This window comes from Oncorhynchus mykiss, chromosome 9, assembly GCF_013265735.2.
Source record: "Oncorhynchus mykiss isolate Arlee chromosome 9, USDA_OmykA_1.1, whole genome shotgun sequence".
NCBI lineage: Eukaryota > Metazoa > Chordata > Actinopteri > Salmoniformes > Salmonidae > Oncorhynchus > Oncorhynchus mykiss.
In genome coordinates this window covers 3,736,234-3,751,678 of record NC_048573.1, presented here as the reverse complement: position 1 = coordinate 3,751,678, position 15,445 = coordinate 3,736,234, and the positions used below count along the sequence as shown (strand labels likewise).

Here is a 15,445-nt window from a genome sequence, read left to right as displayed (position 1 = left end):
GGGGCCCAGAACAAACTGAAAGGAGAGCGGGGCCCAGAACAAACTGAAAGGAGAGAGTGGCCCAGAACAAACTGAAAGGAGAGCGGGGCCCAGAACAAACTGAAAGGAGAGAGGTGCCCAGAACAAACTGAAAGGAGAGAGTGGCCCAGAACAAACTGAAAGGAGAGGGTGGCCCAGAACAAACTGAAAGGAGAGAGTGGCCCAGAACAAACTGAGTGGCCCAGAACAAACTGAGTGGCCCAGAACAAACTGAAAGGAGAGAGTGGCCCAGAACAAACTGAAAGGAGAGAGTGGCCCAGAACAAACTGAAAGGAGAGAGTGGCCCAGAACAAACTGAAAGGAGAGAGTGGCCCAGAACAAACTGAGTGGCCCAGAACAAACTGAAAGGAGAGTGGCCCAGAACAAACTGAAAGGAGAGAGTGGCCCAGAACAAACTGAAAGGAGAGAGTGGCCCAGAACAAACTGAAAGGAGAGAGTGGCCCAGAACAAACTGAGTGGCCCAGAACAAACTGAAAGGAGAGTGGCCCAGAACAAACTGAAAGGAGAGGGGCCCAGAACAAACTGAAAGGAGAGAGGGGCCCAGAACAAACTGAAAGGAGAGTGGGGCCCAGAACAAACTGAAAGGAGAGAGGGGCCCAGAACAAACTGAAAGGAGAGTGGGGCCCAGAACAAACTGAAAGGAGAGAGGGGCCCAGAACAAACTGAAAGGAGAGTGGGGCCCAGAACAAACTGAAAGGAGAGAGGGGCCCAGAACAAACTGAAAGGAGAGTGGGGCCCAGAACAAACTGAAAGGAGAGAGGGGCCCAGAACAAACTGAAAGGAGAGAGGGGCCCAGAACAAACTGAAAGGAGAGTGGGGCCCAGAACAAACTGAAAGGAGAGAGGGGCCCAGAACAAACTGAAAGGAGAGAGGGGCCCAGAACACTTATTCGTCTTCTTCAGCAAGAACTACTATTAAATCTAGCTCTCAGCCCATTCTAATGTTAGTATTCGGGGTAGGACCGGTTCAGGGAACAGAACAGAAAACTGGAAACTTGACGAACAGAACCAGAACCAAGAACAAAAGTGATCCATTCTGTTCCAGAACAGAACCGTTATTTTAAAAGCATGGGAACCGGTTAATAATGTTATTTTGTGTTACGGCCATTTGTTTCGGGTCCCACAACAAAACTCCTCAATGTCACCCAGGAACCGATTCCACTGTCTGTCTGTCTGGAATCTTCTAGAATCTTCTAGAATGTCATTGTTATGCTGAGGCATTAAGATTTCCCTTCACTGCTTCCAAAGGCAGTTTGGAACTCGGTAGTGAGTGTTGCAACCGAGGACAGACGATTGTCATGAGATTTTTACGGCTTGTGTGGCCTACCACTTCGCAGCTGAGCCGTTGTTGCTCCTAGACGTTTCCACTTCACAATAGCAGCACTTACAGTTGACCTGAGCAGCTCTAGCAGGGCAGAAATTTTACGGACTGACTTGTTGGAAAGGTGGCTTCCTACGATGGTGCCACATTGAAAGTCATTGAGCTCTTCAGTAAGGCCATTCTACTGACAATGTTTGTCTATGGAGATTGCATGGCTGCGTGCTCGAATTTATACACCTGTCAGCAATGGGTGTGGCTGAAAAATAGCCGAATCTACTCATTTGAAGGGGTGTCCACATACTTTTGATTATACAGTGTAGTTTACCCGTTCCATAGCAAGCTCCTCTATCCATTGGTGAAGTCATTTAACGTTGAGCCAATTTAAAAAATTTAAAAAATAAGTTCAGAGTTCTAACAAGGAACAGAAAGGAATTATACTCTTTGGGTTGAACCGGTTCAGAACTTTATTTTTGCTGGTCGGAACAACAACAAAAGAATGGTTCTGATCAAAACGGAACCGTTAGAAAATCATTTTGGTTCTAACAACTTGAATAGTAGTAAAGTTAAGGGGTGATGAAGGTTCTGATTCTAATGCGTTGTCACAGAGATGAGACGTTCTAGAACAACAACTTGAATAGTAGTAAAGTTAAGGGGTGATGAAGGTTCTGATTCTAATGCGTTGTCACAGAGATGAGACGTTCTAGAACAACAACTTGAATAGTAGTAAAGTTAAGGGGTGATGAAGGTTCTGATTCTAATGCGTTGTCACAGAGATGAGACGTTGTAGAACAACAACTTGAACAACCGTCTCTCTCTCTCTCCTTTTCATATACATATATCTCCACAGCTTCTGTCACACACTGAACACACAAACTGAACACACACACTGAACACACACACTGAACACACACACTGAACACACACACTGAACACACACACTGAACACACACACTGAACACATGGCAGGTAGCATTGGACTAGTAACCGAAAGGTTGCAAGATTGAAACCCCGAGCTGACAAGGTAAAAATCTGCCTTTCTGCCCCTGAACGAGGCAGTTAACCCACTGTTCCCCTGAACAAGGCAGTTAACCCCACTGTTCCCCTGAACAAGGCAGTTAACCCACTGTTCCCCTGAACAAGGCAGTTAACCCACTGTTCCCCTGAACAAGGCAGTTAACCCACTGTTCCCCTGAACAAGACAGTTAACCCCACTGTTCCCCTGAACAAGGCAGTTAACCCACTGTTCCCCTGAACAAGGCAGTTAACCCAGTTTCCCGTCCCACCTGTTTCCCGTCCCACCTGTTTCCCCTCCTACCTGTTTCCCCTCCTACCTGTTTCCCATCCTACCTGTTTCCCCTCCTACCTGTTTCCCATCCTACCCGTTTACTGTTTCCCGTCCTACCTGTTTCCCGTCCTACCTGTTTCCCGTCCTACCTGTTTCCCGTCCTACCTGTTTCCCGTCCTACCTGTTTCCCCTCCTACCTGTTGCCCCTTCTACCTGTTTCCCGTCCTACCTGTTTCCCCTGCTACCTGTTTCCCGCCCTACCTGTCTACCTGTTTCCCCTCCTACCTGTTTCCCCTCCTACCTGTTTCCCCTCCTACCTGTTTCCCCTCCTACCTGTTTCCCGTCCTACCTGTTTCCCCTCCTACCTGTTTCCCCTCCTACCGGTTTCCCGTCCTACCTGTTTCCCATCCTACCCGTTTCCTGTTTCCCGTCCTACCTGCTTCCCCTCCTACCTGTTTCCCATCCTACCCGTTTACTGTTTCCCGTCCTACCTGTTTCCCGTCCTACCTGTTTCCCGTCCTACCTGTTTCCTGTCCTACCTGTTTCCCCTGCTACCTGTTTCCCGTCCTACCTGTTTCCCCTCCTACCTGTTTCCCATCCTACCCGTTTCCTGTTTCCCGTCCTACCTGTTTCCCCTCCTACCTGTTTCCCGTCCTACCTGTTTCCCGTCCAGTGTATAAAGCCTCTTGACGGCACCAGAGTCCAGTTTGATAGCTTCGGTGATATCCTCCAGAACCTGGTCGAAGGAATGCGCCGTCTTCTTGTTCAATAAAATCCTGACTGCTTTCCTCGGCTTCACTCCACTACGAATCACCGTGACCAGCTTAGGTTTTATAAAGTCATTACTCTCTCTGACCAGCTGTTGACCGCCCGGGCCCGGGCCAGACCCAGACCGCGTCCCAGGGACAGTAGGGGAACCGCTAGAGGTGCCAGCGGTAACACCGGGCTTCCAGTTTGGGTTGTTGATCTTGGTGTAGTCCAGTTTACGATAGGGCTCGTTGGACGCACACACGTAGCAGTCACCTGGGAGGAGAGACATTATGAATACATCACACACACACACACACACACACACACACACACACACACACACACACACACACACACACACACACACACACACACACGTAACAGTCACCTGGAGGAGAGACATTATGAATACATCACACACACACACACACACGTAACAGTCACCTGGAGGAGAGACACTCGTCCCAGTTCAATACTCTGGGATCCATTACAACCTCTATCTCTTCAAAACATGACTAGATGTCTTTCATGTGATATGGCGAGGCAGTATTGCATATCAAACTCAGAGGTCACACCGCAGACTGTGTGTGTGTGTGTGTGTGTGTGTGTGTGTGTGTGTGTGTGTGTGTGTGTGTGTGTGTGTGTGTGTGTGTGTGTCAGAGCGATCTCCCTCCTCAGGAGCAGAGTGAACAGAGCAGAAAAGGCTGTAGTGGGGGCATCCTAAAATAGCACCCTATTCCCTACATAGTGCACTACAGACTGGGGGCCCATAAGTCTCTGGTCAACAGTAGTGCACTACAGACTGGGGGCCCATAAGTCTCTGGTCAGCAGTAGTGCACTACAGACTGGGGGCCCATAAGTCTCTGGTCAACAGTAGTGCACTACAGACAGGATAGGGTGCTATTTCTGATGCAGCCTTGGTGTCAGGCTTCATCACATCTATCATACCAACCTCTGTTTTAGGACTGCATCTCCTTGGAGTGCTCGCCGTTGCTACCTTAAAAGGAATTTCTGCACACCTCTCCTCCTCCCCATCTCCTCTCCTCTCCCCTCCTCTCCCCATCTCCTCCCTTCTCCTCTCCTCCTCCCCATCTCCTCCCTTCTCCTCCTCCCCATCTCCTCCCTTCTCCTCTCCTCCTCCCCATCTCCTCCCTTCTCCTCATCTCCTCCCTTCTCCTCTCCTCCTCCCCATCTCCTCCCTTCTCCTCTCCTCCTCCCCATCTCCTCTCCTCCTCCCCATCTCCTCCCTTCTCCTCATCTCCTCCCTTCTCCCCATCTCCTCCCTTCTCCTCTCCTCCTCCCCATCTCCTCTCCTCCTCCCCATCTCCTCCCTTCTCCCCATCTCCTCCCTTCTCCCCATCTCCTCCTCCCCATCTCCTCCCTTCTCCTCTCCTCCTCCCCATCTCCTCCCTTCTCCTCTCCTCCTCCCCATCTCCTCCCTTCTCCTCTCCTCCTCCCCATCTCCTCTCCTCTCCTCTCCTCCTCCCCATCTCCTCCCTTCTCCTCCCCATCTCCTCCCTTCTCCTCTCCTCCTCCCCTCCCTTCTCCCCATCTCCTCCCTTCTCCTCTCCTCCTCCCCATCTCCTCCCTTCTCCTCTCCTCCTCCCCATCTCCTCCCTTCTCCTCATCTCCTCCCTTCTCCCCATCTCCTCCCTTCTCCTCTCCTCCTCCCCATCTCCTCCCTTCTCCCCATCTCCTCCCTTCTCCTCTCCTCCCTTCTCCTCTCCTCCTCCCCATCTCCTCCCTTCTCCTCTCCTCCTCCCCATCTCCTCTCCTCTCCCCTCCTCTCCCCATCTCCTCCCTTCTCCTCTCCTCCTCCCCATCTCCTCTCCTCCTCCCCATCTCCTCCCTTCTCCTCTCCTTCTCCCCATCTCCTCCCTTCTCCCCATCTCCTCTCCTCTCCCCTCCTCTCCCCATCTCCTCCCTTCTCCCCATCTCCTCCCTTCTCCTCTCCTCCTCCCCATCTCCTCTCCTCTCCCCTCCTCTCCCCATCTCCTCTCCTCTCCCCTCCTCCTCCCTTCTCCTCTCCTCCTCCCCATCTCCTCTCCCCTCCTCTCCCCATCTCCTCTCCCCTCCTCTCCCCATCTCCTCCCTTCTCCTCTCCTCTCCCCTCCTCTCCCCATCTCCTCCCTTCTCCTCTCCTCCTCCCCATCTCCTCTCCTCTCCCCTCCTCTCCCCATCTCCTCCCTTCTCCTCTCCTCTCCCCTCCTCTCCCCATCTCCTCCCTCCTCCCTTCTCCCCATCTCCTCCCTTCTCCCCATCTCCTCTCCCCTCCTCTCCCCATCTCCTCCCTTCTCCCCATCTCCTCCCTTCTCCCCTCCTCTCCCCGCTCTCCTCACCTCACCTCTCCCCGCTCTCCTCACCTCACCTCTCCCCGCTCTCCTCACCTCACCTCACCTCTCCCCCTTCTCCTCTCCTCTCCTCTCCTCTCCCCTCTACTGTATTCTCCTGTATTCTTTGATAACACTGTTTGACCTTGGTACTGGGTGACATTGGTAGCTATTCAAATACCTGGAGGATAGATAGTGAATGCAATTCTGCCCGTGTGGAGTGTGTGTGTGCCGTGGTGCGTGTGTGTGTGTGGTTTGTGTGTGTGTGTGTGTGTGTGTGTGTTACAGTCCTATTTGCATAAGGTAATGACAGTGCTAGTCAAGCACGTTGGGCCATTTTTGCATAATCCTCTCACCTGTCACTGTTCCCACGGGAACCTGCGCTTAGTTTAATCAGGCATAATGTTCTCTTCTTATTTTGGGTCATTTTAGAATAATTGCTTTGAGGACAAAAAAAATGACCCCACCCCTTTAATTCCAGTAAATTAACTTTTGGGTGTTTCTACAGAGCAAGTTACTGACCAGGTTGAGTTACACTCTTCATCACCAGGTGAACTTTTGGGTGTTTCTACTGAGCAAGTTACTGACCAGGTTGAGTTACACTCTTCATCACCAGGTGAACTTTTGGGGGAGAAGTGAAATAACACTATTGAGATTAAGGAGAGGAGGAGGGTTCTATAGTCTATTGAGATGAAGAGGAGGAGGAAGAGGAGGAGGAGGAGGAGGGTTCTATAGTCTATTGAGATGAAGAGGAGGAGGAGGAGGAGGAGGAGGAGGAGGAGGAGGGTTCTATAGTCTATTGAGATGAAGGAGGAGGAGAAGGAGGGTTGTATAGTCTATTGATATGGAGGAGAGGAGGAGGAGGGTTCTATAGTCTATTGAGATGAAGGAGGAGGAGGGTTCTATAGTCTATTGAGATGAAGGAGGAGGAGGAGGAGGAGGAGGAGGAGGGTTGTATAGTCTATTGAGATGGAGGAGGAGAAGGAGGGTTGTATAGTCTATTGATATGGAGGAGAGGAGGAGGAGGGTTCTATAGTCTATTGAGATGAAGGAGGAGGAGGGTTCTATAGTCTATTGAGATGAAGGAGGAGGAGGAGGAGAAGGAGGGTTGTATAGTCTATTGATATGGAGGAGAGGAAAAGGAGGGTTCTATAGTCTATTGAGATGAAGGAGGAGGAGGGGGGGGGGTTCTATAGTCTATTGAGATGAAGGAGTAGGAGGAGGATTCTATAGTCTATTGAGATGAAGGAGTAGGAGGAGGGTTCTATAGTCTATTGAGATGAAGGAGTAGGAGGAGGATTCTATAGTCTATTGAGATGAAGGAGTAGGAGGAGGGTTCTATAGTCTATTGAGATGAAGGAGGAGGAGGAGGGTTCTATAGTCTATTGAGATGAAGAGGAGGAGGGTTCTATAGTCTATTGAGATGAAGGAGTAGGAGGAGGGTTCTATAGTCTATTGAGATGAAGGAGGAGGAGGAGGAGGGTTCTATAGTCTATTGAGATGAAGAGGAGGAGGAGGGTTCTATAGTCTATTGAGATGAAGGAGGAGGAGGGGGGGGGGGTTCTATAGTCTATTGAGATGAAGAGGAGGAGGAGGATTCTATAGTCTATTGAGATGAAGAGGAGGAGGAGGGTTCTATAGTCTATTGAGATGAAGGAGGAGGAGGGTTCTATAGTCTATTGAGATGAAGGAGGAGGAGGAGGAGGAGGAGGAGGGTTCTATAGTCTATTGAGATGAAGGAGGAGGAGGAGGAGGAGGGTTCTATAGTCTATTGAGATGAAGAAGGAGGAGGAGGGTTCTATAGTCTATTGAGATGAAGAGGAGGAGGAAGGTTCTATAGTCTATTGAGATGGAGGAGGGTTCTATAGTCTATTGAGATGAAGGAGGAGGAGGAGGAGGGTTCTATAGTCTATTGAGATGGAGGAGAGGAGGAGGAGGAGGAGGGTTCTATAGTCTATTGAGATGAAGGAGGAGGAGGGTTCTATAGTCTATTGAGATGAAGAGGAGGAGGAGGGGGGTTCTATAGTCTATTGCGATGAAGGAGAGGAGGAGGAGGAGGGTTCTATAGTCTATTGAGATGAGGAGGAGGGTTATATAGTCTATTGAGATGGAGGAGGAGGAGGAGGGTTCTATATTCTATTGAGATGGAGGAGGAGGAGGAGGAGGGGGGTTCTATAGTCTATTGAGATGAAGAGGAGGAGGAGGGTTCTATAGTCTATTGAGATGAAGAGGAGGAGGGTTCTATAGTCTATTGAGATGAAGAGGAGGAGGAAGAGGAGGAGGAGGGTTCTATTGAGATGAAGGAGGAGGAGGAGGAGGGTTCTAAAGTCTATTGAGATGAAGGAGGAGGAGGAGGAGGGTTCTATAGTCTATTGAGATGAAGGAGGAGGAGGAGGAGGGTTCTATAGTCTATTGAGATGAAGGAGGAGGAGGAGGGTTCTATAGTCTATTGAGATGAAGGAGGAGGAGGAGGGTTCTATAGTCTATTGAGATGAAGGAGTAGGAGGAGGGTTCTATAGTCTATTGAGATGAAGGAGTAGGAGGAGGGTTCTATAGTCTATTGAGATGGAGGAGGGTTCTATAATCTATTGAGATGAAGGAGGAGGGTTCTATAATCTATTGAGATGAAGAGGAGGAGGAGGAGGGTTCTATAGTCTATTGAGAAGAAGGAGAGGAGGAGGAGGAGGAGGGTTCTATAGTCTATTGAGATGGAGGAGGAGGAGGAGGAGGGTTCTATAGTCTATTGAGATGAATGAGAAGAGGAGGAGGGTTCTATAGTCTATTGAGATGAAGAGGAGGAGGAGGGGGAGGAGGAGGTGGAGGAGGAGGGTTCTATAGTCTATTGAGATGAAGGAGATGAGGGTTCTATAGTCTATTGAGATGAAGGAGAGGAGGAGGAGGAGGGTTCTATAGTCTATTGAGATGAAGGAGAGGAGGAGGAGGGTTCTATAGTCTATTGAGATGAAGGAGGAGGAGGAGGAGGGTTCTATAGTCTATTGAGATGAAGGAGGAGGAGGAGGAGGAGGGTTCTATAGACTATTGAGATGAAGAGGAGGAGGAGGTGTGTTCTATAGTCTTTTGAGATGAAGGAGAGGAGGAGGGTTCTATAGTCTATTGAGATGAAGGAGAGGAGGAGGAGGGTTCTATAGTCTATTGAGATGAAGAGGAGGAGGAGGGTTGTGTAGTCTATTCAGATGAAGAGGAGGAGGAGGGTTGTGTAGTCTATTGAGATGAAGAGGCAGAGGAGGAGGAGGAGGGGGGTTCTATAGTCCTTTGAGATGAATAGGAGGAGGAGGGTTCTATAGTCTATTGAGATGAAGGAGAGGAGGAGGAGGGTTCTATAGTCTATTGAGATGAAGAGGAGGAGGAGGAGGGTTCTATAGTCTATTGAAATGAAGAGGAGGAGGAGGAGGGGGGTTCTATAGTCTATTGAGATGAAGGAGAGGAGGAGGAGGGTTCTATAGTCTATTGAGATGAAGAGGAGGAGGAGGTGTGTTCTATAGTCTATTGAGATGAAGGAGAGGAGGAGGAGGGTTCTATAGTCTATTGAGATGAAGGAGAGGAAGAGGAGGGTTCTATAGTCTATTGAGATGAAGAGGAGGAGGAGGGTTGTGTAGTCTATTCAGATGAAGAGGAGGAGGAGGGTTGTGTAGTCTATTGAGATGAAGAGGAAGAGGAGGAGGGTTCTATAGTCTATTGAGATGAAGGAGAGGAGGAGGAGGGTTCTATAGTCTATTGAGGTGAAGGGGAAGAGGAGGAGGAGGGTTCTATAGTCTATTGAGATGAAGGAGAGGAGGGGGAGGAGGGTTCTATAGTCTATTGAGGTGAAGAGGAGGAGGAGGGTTATATAGTCTAGGCAGCCAGAGTGGCCTCAACACTGAGACACAGACAGGGCATGTCAGTCTATCTGACCTATACTGCCAGTCTCTCTCTAAACCCTGCCCACTCATTGACCCGGTAACAGCAGCACTTACCGCTACTCTACATTCTGGCTGGCTCCATAACGTTTACCGGCTAGAGCTACCGTTAATGGAACAACAGACTGTTTTTCCATTTCCAGGGAACTTTCCATGATTACACATGGTGGGTGGGTGTGTGAGTGTGTGTGTGTGTGAGAAGGTCAGGTCATTCAGGATCCAAGGCGAAATTCGATGTCTGTCCAGGTACCAAGGATGTCGGGAGATGACTTAAAAACCGTCCACTAGGAGTGAACGCTCTAACCATCAGGTAGGCTTGCGGTTAACCACGAGCTCCGACTCCGAGGGTTGTGTGTTCAATCCCAGTGCTCGCCACTAGCTTTTTTAACCCCTATCCCAAACATTAACCCTTAACTTAACCCCTATCCCCAACCTTAACCATTCATAACCCTATCCCAGACCTTAACCCTTACCTTAACCATTCATAACCCTATCCCCAACCTTAACCATTCATAACCCTATCCCAAACCTTAACCCAGACCTTAACCATTCATAACCCTATCCCCAACCTTAACCATTCATAACCCTATCCCAGACCTTAACCCTTACCTTAACCATTCATAACCCTATCCCCAACCTTAACCATTCATAACCCTATCCCAAACCTTAACCCAGACCTTAACCATTCATAACCCTATCCCAAACCTTAACCCAGACCTTAACCATTCATAACCCTATCCCAAACCTTAACCATTCATAACCTTAACCATTCATAACCCTATCCCAGACCTTAATCATTCATAACCCTATCCCAAACCTTAATCATTCATAACCCAATCCCCAACCTTAACCATTCATAACCCTATCCCCAACCTTAACCATTCATAACCCTATCCCAGACCTTAACCCTTACCTTAACCATTCATAACCCTATCCCCAACCTTAACCATTCATAACCTTAACCATTCATAACCCTATCCCAGACCTTAATCATTCATAACCCTATCCCAAACCTTAATCATTCATAACCCAATCCCCAACCTTAACCATTCATAACCCTATCCCCAACCTTAACCATTCATAACCCTATCCCAGACCTTAACCCTTACCTTAACCATTCATAACCCTATCCCAAACCTTAACCATTCATAACCCTATCCCAGACCTAAACCATTCATAACCCTATCCCAGACCTTAATCATTCATAACCCAATCCCCAACCTTAACCATTCATAACCCTATCCCCAACCTTAACCATTCATAACCCTATCCCAAACCTTAACCCAGACCTTAACCATTCATAACCCTATCCCAAACCTTAACCATTCATAACCTTAACCATTCATAACCCTATCCCAGACCTTAACCATTCAGAATGAAATGTGATGTTTATGGACAAACGTGAGACTGTGAGAGCTTGTTGGTGTTTTCTTCCTCATGACCTAATCCAGGCTAGAGATTGGTTGATTGATCATTCGAATGACTGATTGATTAATATATTTGTCTCATTCTGTGGACATTAAATGATAAATGCGAATTCAGGTGAGGCTTTAAGATGTGATGGACGCAGACACACACGCACGCGCGCACACACACACGCACACACATGCACGCACGCACGCAGACACGCGCACACACACACACACACTCTCTCTTACCCTCTGCCAGTTCATCCATAGAAGTGATCTTCTTGATCCCGTCCACCGTATAGATGGCGCGCACGCCCTGAGGCAGGTGCAGGTTGTCCGCCAGGGACCGGGTCAGCTCCATCAGCAGCGCATCATATGACCGGAACCTGTCGTTAGAGACCGCATACACGAGTCCCTTGAAATACCTGTCCCCATTCCGGTAGAACCTGACCTTCTTGGCACGTTTCTCTGAGGTGAGTGTCTGCAGCGTGCGCGTGCGGTAGTAGCTGCAGTTGGCGCTGTGCGCGGGGCTTGGCACCAGGCTGCTGCCTCTCGAACCGGATCCCCCGCCGGTAGAAGCACCAGTGGAGCGAGTGGATCGGCTACGACGAGCCTTGTCCCGTTCATCGAAATGTTCCAGCTCGATAGTCTTGTTGAGAGACATCGCGGTTACCGTTAACTATGGATTCACACAGATTCACAGTTCTTTTCTCCCGGTTACCGAATCTTTTATTCCATTGTCATCATCAGCATGTGGTAGAATGAAAAGGGATCCTGGTAGCAGCCTAACCGTCCATCTATTCACGATAATCACAACTCGTCAGTCAACATCCTCTTATAATAGGTTACACCGGGCATGGTCTGTAGCCTAGCGATTACCGGTTCCTTGATAACCCACTGGTGCTGCTCCTGCTGCTGCTGCTACGTGAGCATGTTCGGTTGGCGGTTTTACTGTAGCCAATAGCGGTCCAGCCCTCCTCCGAAGGTCTGTCTGTCCGTCTGTCTGTCTGCCGCTGGGCTGGGCTGGGCTGGGCTGGGCGGTGATGATGAGGTGCGTATAGAGAGAGAAAAGAGATCCAGCAACGTCACACCAGCATCTTACTGTAGCATCATCATCATCATCATCATCATCTGTCCGGTCTATTGTAGCGTGATGCTGAAGAAACGGTGTAGGCTATTTTCTAACCTATCAATACACCACTCTAGAGTGCATCCCACGTCCACATGACAGGCAACTTCCTTGTAGACTAAATGGAGAAATTGTAGGTTCATTCTATAATCAAACGTTGTAGCCTAGGACATTGTTCTCCGTCTAGAAAGTATATGTTGAACTAGAATAGATGAATACTAGGACATTGATTTGTCTTGGACTGTGGATTAACAGCGGATGTGTCTTCACGGTGGGAATCGGTTGCTATGGGCTCGCTCTGCCACGTCTGGTTCGATATTCCTGGGATTCGCGAGTGTTATAAAAAAAAAGAAGGAATCCAGGAATCCCGAATAATCCAAATTTAGGAAGCAGAAACGTCACCAACCAACCATCGATGTTTTAATTTCATTCCGGGCGTGCGACAATTTCTACGTTCTGCACACGCGCGATCGGTGCCCAACGAGACAGCGTGGCTGCGGAGAGAGCGAGACAGAGACAAAGAGCGTCCTGCGTGATTATCACAACCCAGTCCTATTCTCTCCCCGGTGCTGTGCTAGTATGAGGGGATAGCGAGCTCCTCTAGCAGGTGAGCAGAGGACCCAAACGTCTAGCGCGTGCTCCCGGGGAGAAGGAGGAGAGGAGGAGCCAGGTTATTTCCGGGTCCTAGCGCCGTTATTTTCATCATTAACCGGTCAACTACCTCATCTGAAGCATAATTATAACAGACTTCACATCGTTTTTCTTAAATTGAATGTTTGACAACGTTAGGCTAATAGTAACCGTTCTAAAAACGGGTAGGAAATTACTTCTGATTGGATTCTTCTCCTCATGTTCAAACCAGACCTATAACAATAGCCTCCTGCAATCACTTAACGTAATGAATTATTAACACCTGTATGTGATGACTGGACTGTTGTATTCTGACTTACTGGGTGTGGCACAGCAGACAGAGAGTACATTTATTAGGAGAAGGCCCTGGTCCCACCCACGCTCAAAGACCCCAGCTGTCCGCCAGGCACCGAGGGTTCAGCACCACGGGCCGTGCACGGCTCTACAACCTTAACCTATAAGGGTCCAGAACCACAGGCCGTGCAGGGCTCTACAACCTTAACCTATAAGGGCCCAGAACCACAGGCCGTGCACGGCTCTACAACCTTAACCTATAAGGGCCCAGAACCACAGGCCGTGCACGGCTCTACAACCTTAACCTATAAGGGTTCAGAACCACAGGCCGTGCACGGCTCTACAACCTTAACCTATAAGGGTTCAGAACCACAGGCCGTGCACGGCTCTACAACCTTAACCTATAAGGGTTCAGAACCACAGGCCGTGCACGGCTCTACAACCTTAACCTATAAGGGCCCAGAACCACAGGCCGTGCACGGCTCTACAACCTTAACCTATAAGGGCCCAGAACCACAGGCCGTGCACGGCTCTACAACCTTAACCTATAAGGGTCCAGAACCACAGGCCGTGCACGGCTCTACAACCTTAACCTATAAGGGTCCAGAACCACAGGCCGTGCACGGCTCTACAACCTTAACCTATAAGGGTCCAGAACCACAGGCCGTGCACGGCTCTACAACCTTAACCTATAAGGGTCCAGAACCACAGGCCGTGCACTGCTCTACAACCTTAACCTATAAGGGTCCAGAACCACAGGCCGTGCACGGCTCTACAACCTTAACCTATAAGGGTCCAGAACCACAGGCCGTGCACGGCTCTACAACCTTAACCTATAAGGGTCCAGAACCACAGGCCGTGCAGGGCTCTACAACCTTAACCTATAAGGGTCCAGAACCACAGGCCGTGCACGGCTCTACAACCTTAACCTATAAGGGTCCAGAACCACAGGCTGTGCACGGCTCTACAACCTTAACCTATAAGGGTTCAGAACCATGGAGAACGCTGGATTTAGGATACATCGCAACAATCTCTCCTTCCTCCTGAAGTGTCCACTCGTTGTGTCCACTCGTTCACTACTTAGTCCCCTTTTAATTATATATTGAAAGGGTTTTTTTATTTTTTATTGTTGCTTCAATAGAGTGATCAGGGATGTGCAACTATAATTATCCATCACAGAAAATACATTAGGGCATCACATTAGACGTACAAATGGCTTCCTTTTCCATCCGATGATAAACGCTGTTTGGCTGGCAGCCACACAAGTAAATCAAGGCAAAACGATGCATGGCCGTCATATTTCAAGTGTGTTAGGCCTGTCATAGAAATAATGTAGCCAGCTATATTCTATCTAATGTTTTGCTTAAAGTTAATCTGGCATTTTACGGGAAAAAAAAATAGTAGCTTGGCTACAATGAGAAAAGTACCGGACAACAGTAGCTCAGCGTCAGCCAGAGTGCTGTCTGCTGATAGAATGATGGAGAACAGTAGCTACACATCAGTCTGTCTGCTGATAGAATGATGGAGAACAGTAGCTACACATCAGTCAGAGTGCTGTCTGCTGATAGAATGATGGAGAACAGTAGCTCCACATCAGTCTGTCTGCTGATAGAATGATGGAGAACAGTAGCTCCACATCAGTCTGTCTGCTGATAGAATGATGGAGAACAGTAGCTCCACATCAGTCTGTCTGCTGATAGAATGATGGAGAACAGTAGCTCCACATCAGTCTGTCTGCTGATAGAATGATGGAGAACAGTAGCTCCACATCAGTCTGTCTGCTGATAGAATGATGGAGAACAGTAGCTCCACATCAGTCTGTCTGCTGATAGAATGATGGAGAACAGTAGCTCCACATCAGAGGGCTGTCTGCTGATAGGATGATGGAGAACAGTAGCTCCACATCAGTCAGAGTGCTGTCTGTTGATAGAATGATGGAGAACAGTAGCTCCACATCAGTCTGTCTGCTGATAGAATGATGGAGAACAGTAGCTCCACATCAGTCAGAGTGTTGTCTGTTGATAGAATGATGGAGAACAGTAGCTCCACATCAGAGTGCTGTCTGCTGATAGAATGATGGAGAACAGTAGCTCCACATCAGAGTGTTGTCTGCTGATAGAATGATGGAGAACAGTAGCTCCACATCAGAGTGCTGTCTGCTGATAGAATGATGGAGAACAGTAGCTCCACATCAGAGTGTTGTCTGCTGATAGAATGATGGAGAACAGTAGCTCCACATCAGTCTGTCTGCTGATAGAATGATGGAGAACAGTAGCTCCACATCAGAGTGCTGTGAGTTTTTTTATTCTAATTTCTCGGCCAGTCTGCTCTTCCCCCCCTCT

At 48.9% G+C, this 15,445-nt stretch overlaps 2 protein-coding genes across 2 annotated transcripts in view; one reads left to right on the top strand and one right to left on the bottom strand.

The window, feature by feature from the left end:
- The window catches only part of LOC110518252 (serine/threonine-protein kinase DCLK2), a 39,615-nt gene extending 26,558 nt beyond the window's left edge, over positions 1–13,057 (bottom strand). The window contains exons 1-2 of the mRNA XM_036987093.1: positions 11,300–13,057; positions 3,303–3,667 (exon numbers count right to left, since the gene is read on the bottom strand). Of these exons, the coding sequence (XP_036842988.1) occupies positions 3,303–3,667; positions 11,300–11,714 (780 nt within the window). The 5' untranslated portion in view covers positions 11,715–13,057. The remainder of the gene's footprint in view (positions 1–3,302; positions 3,668–11,299) is intronic.
- Positions 11,982–14,150, top strand: LOC118966150 (extensin-1-like). Its single transcript, XM_036989231.1, has 2 exons — positions 11,982–11,988; positions 13,216–14,150. Exons 1-2 carry the CDS (start codon positions 11,982–11,984, stop codon positions 14,148–14,150), a joined length of 942 nt encoding a protein of 313 aa, XP_036845126.1.
- Positions 14,151–15,445: the final 1,295 nt, after the last annotated feature.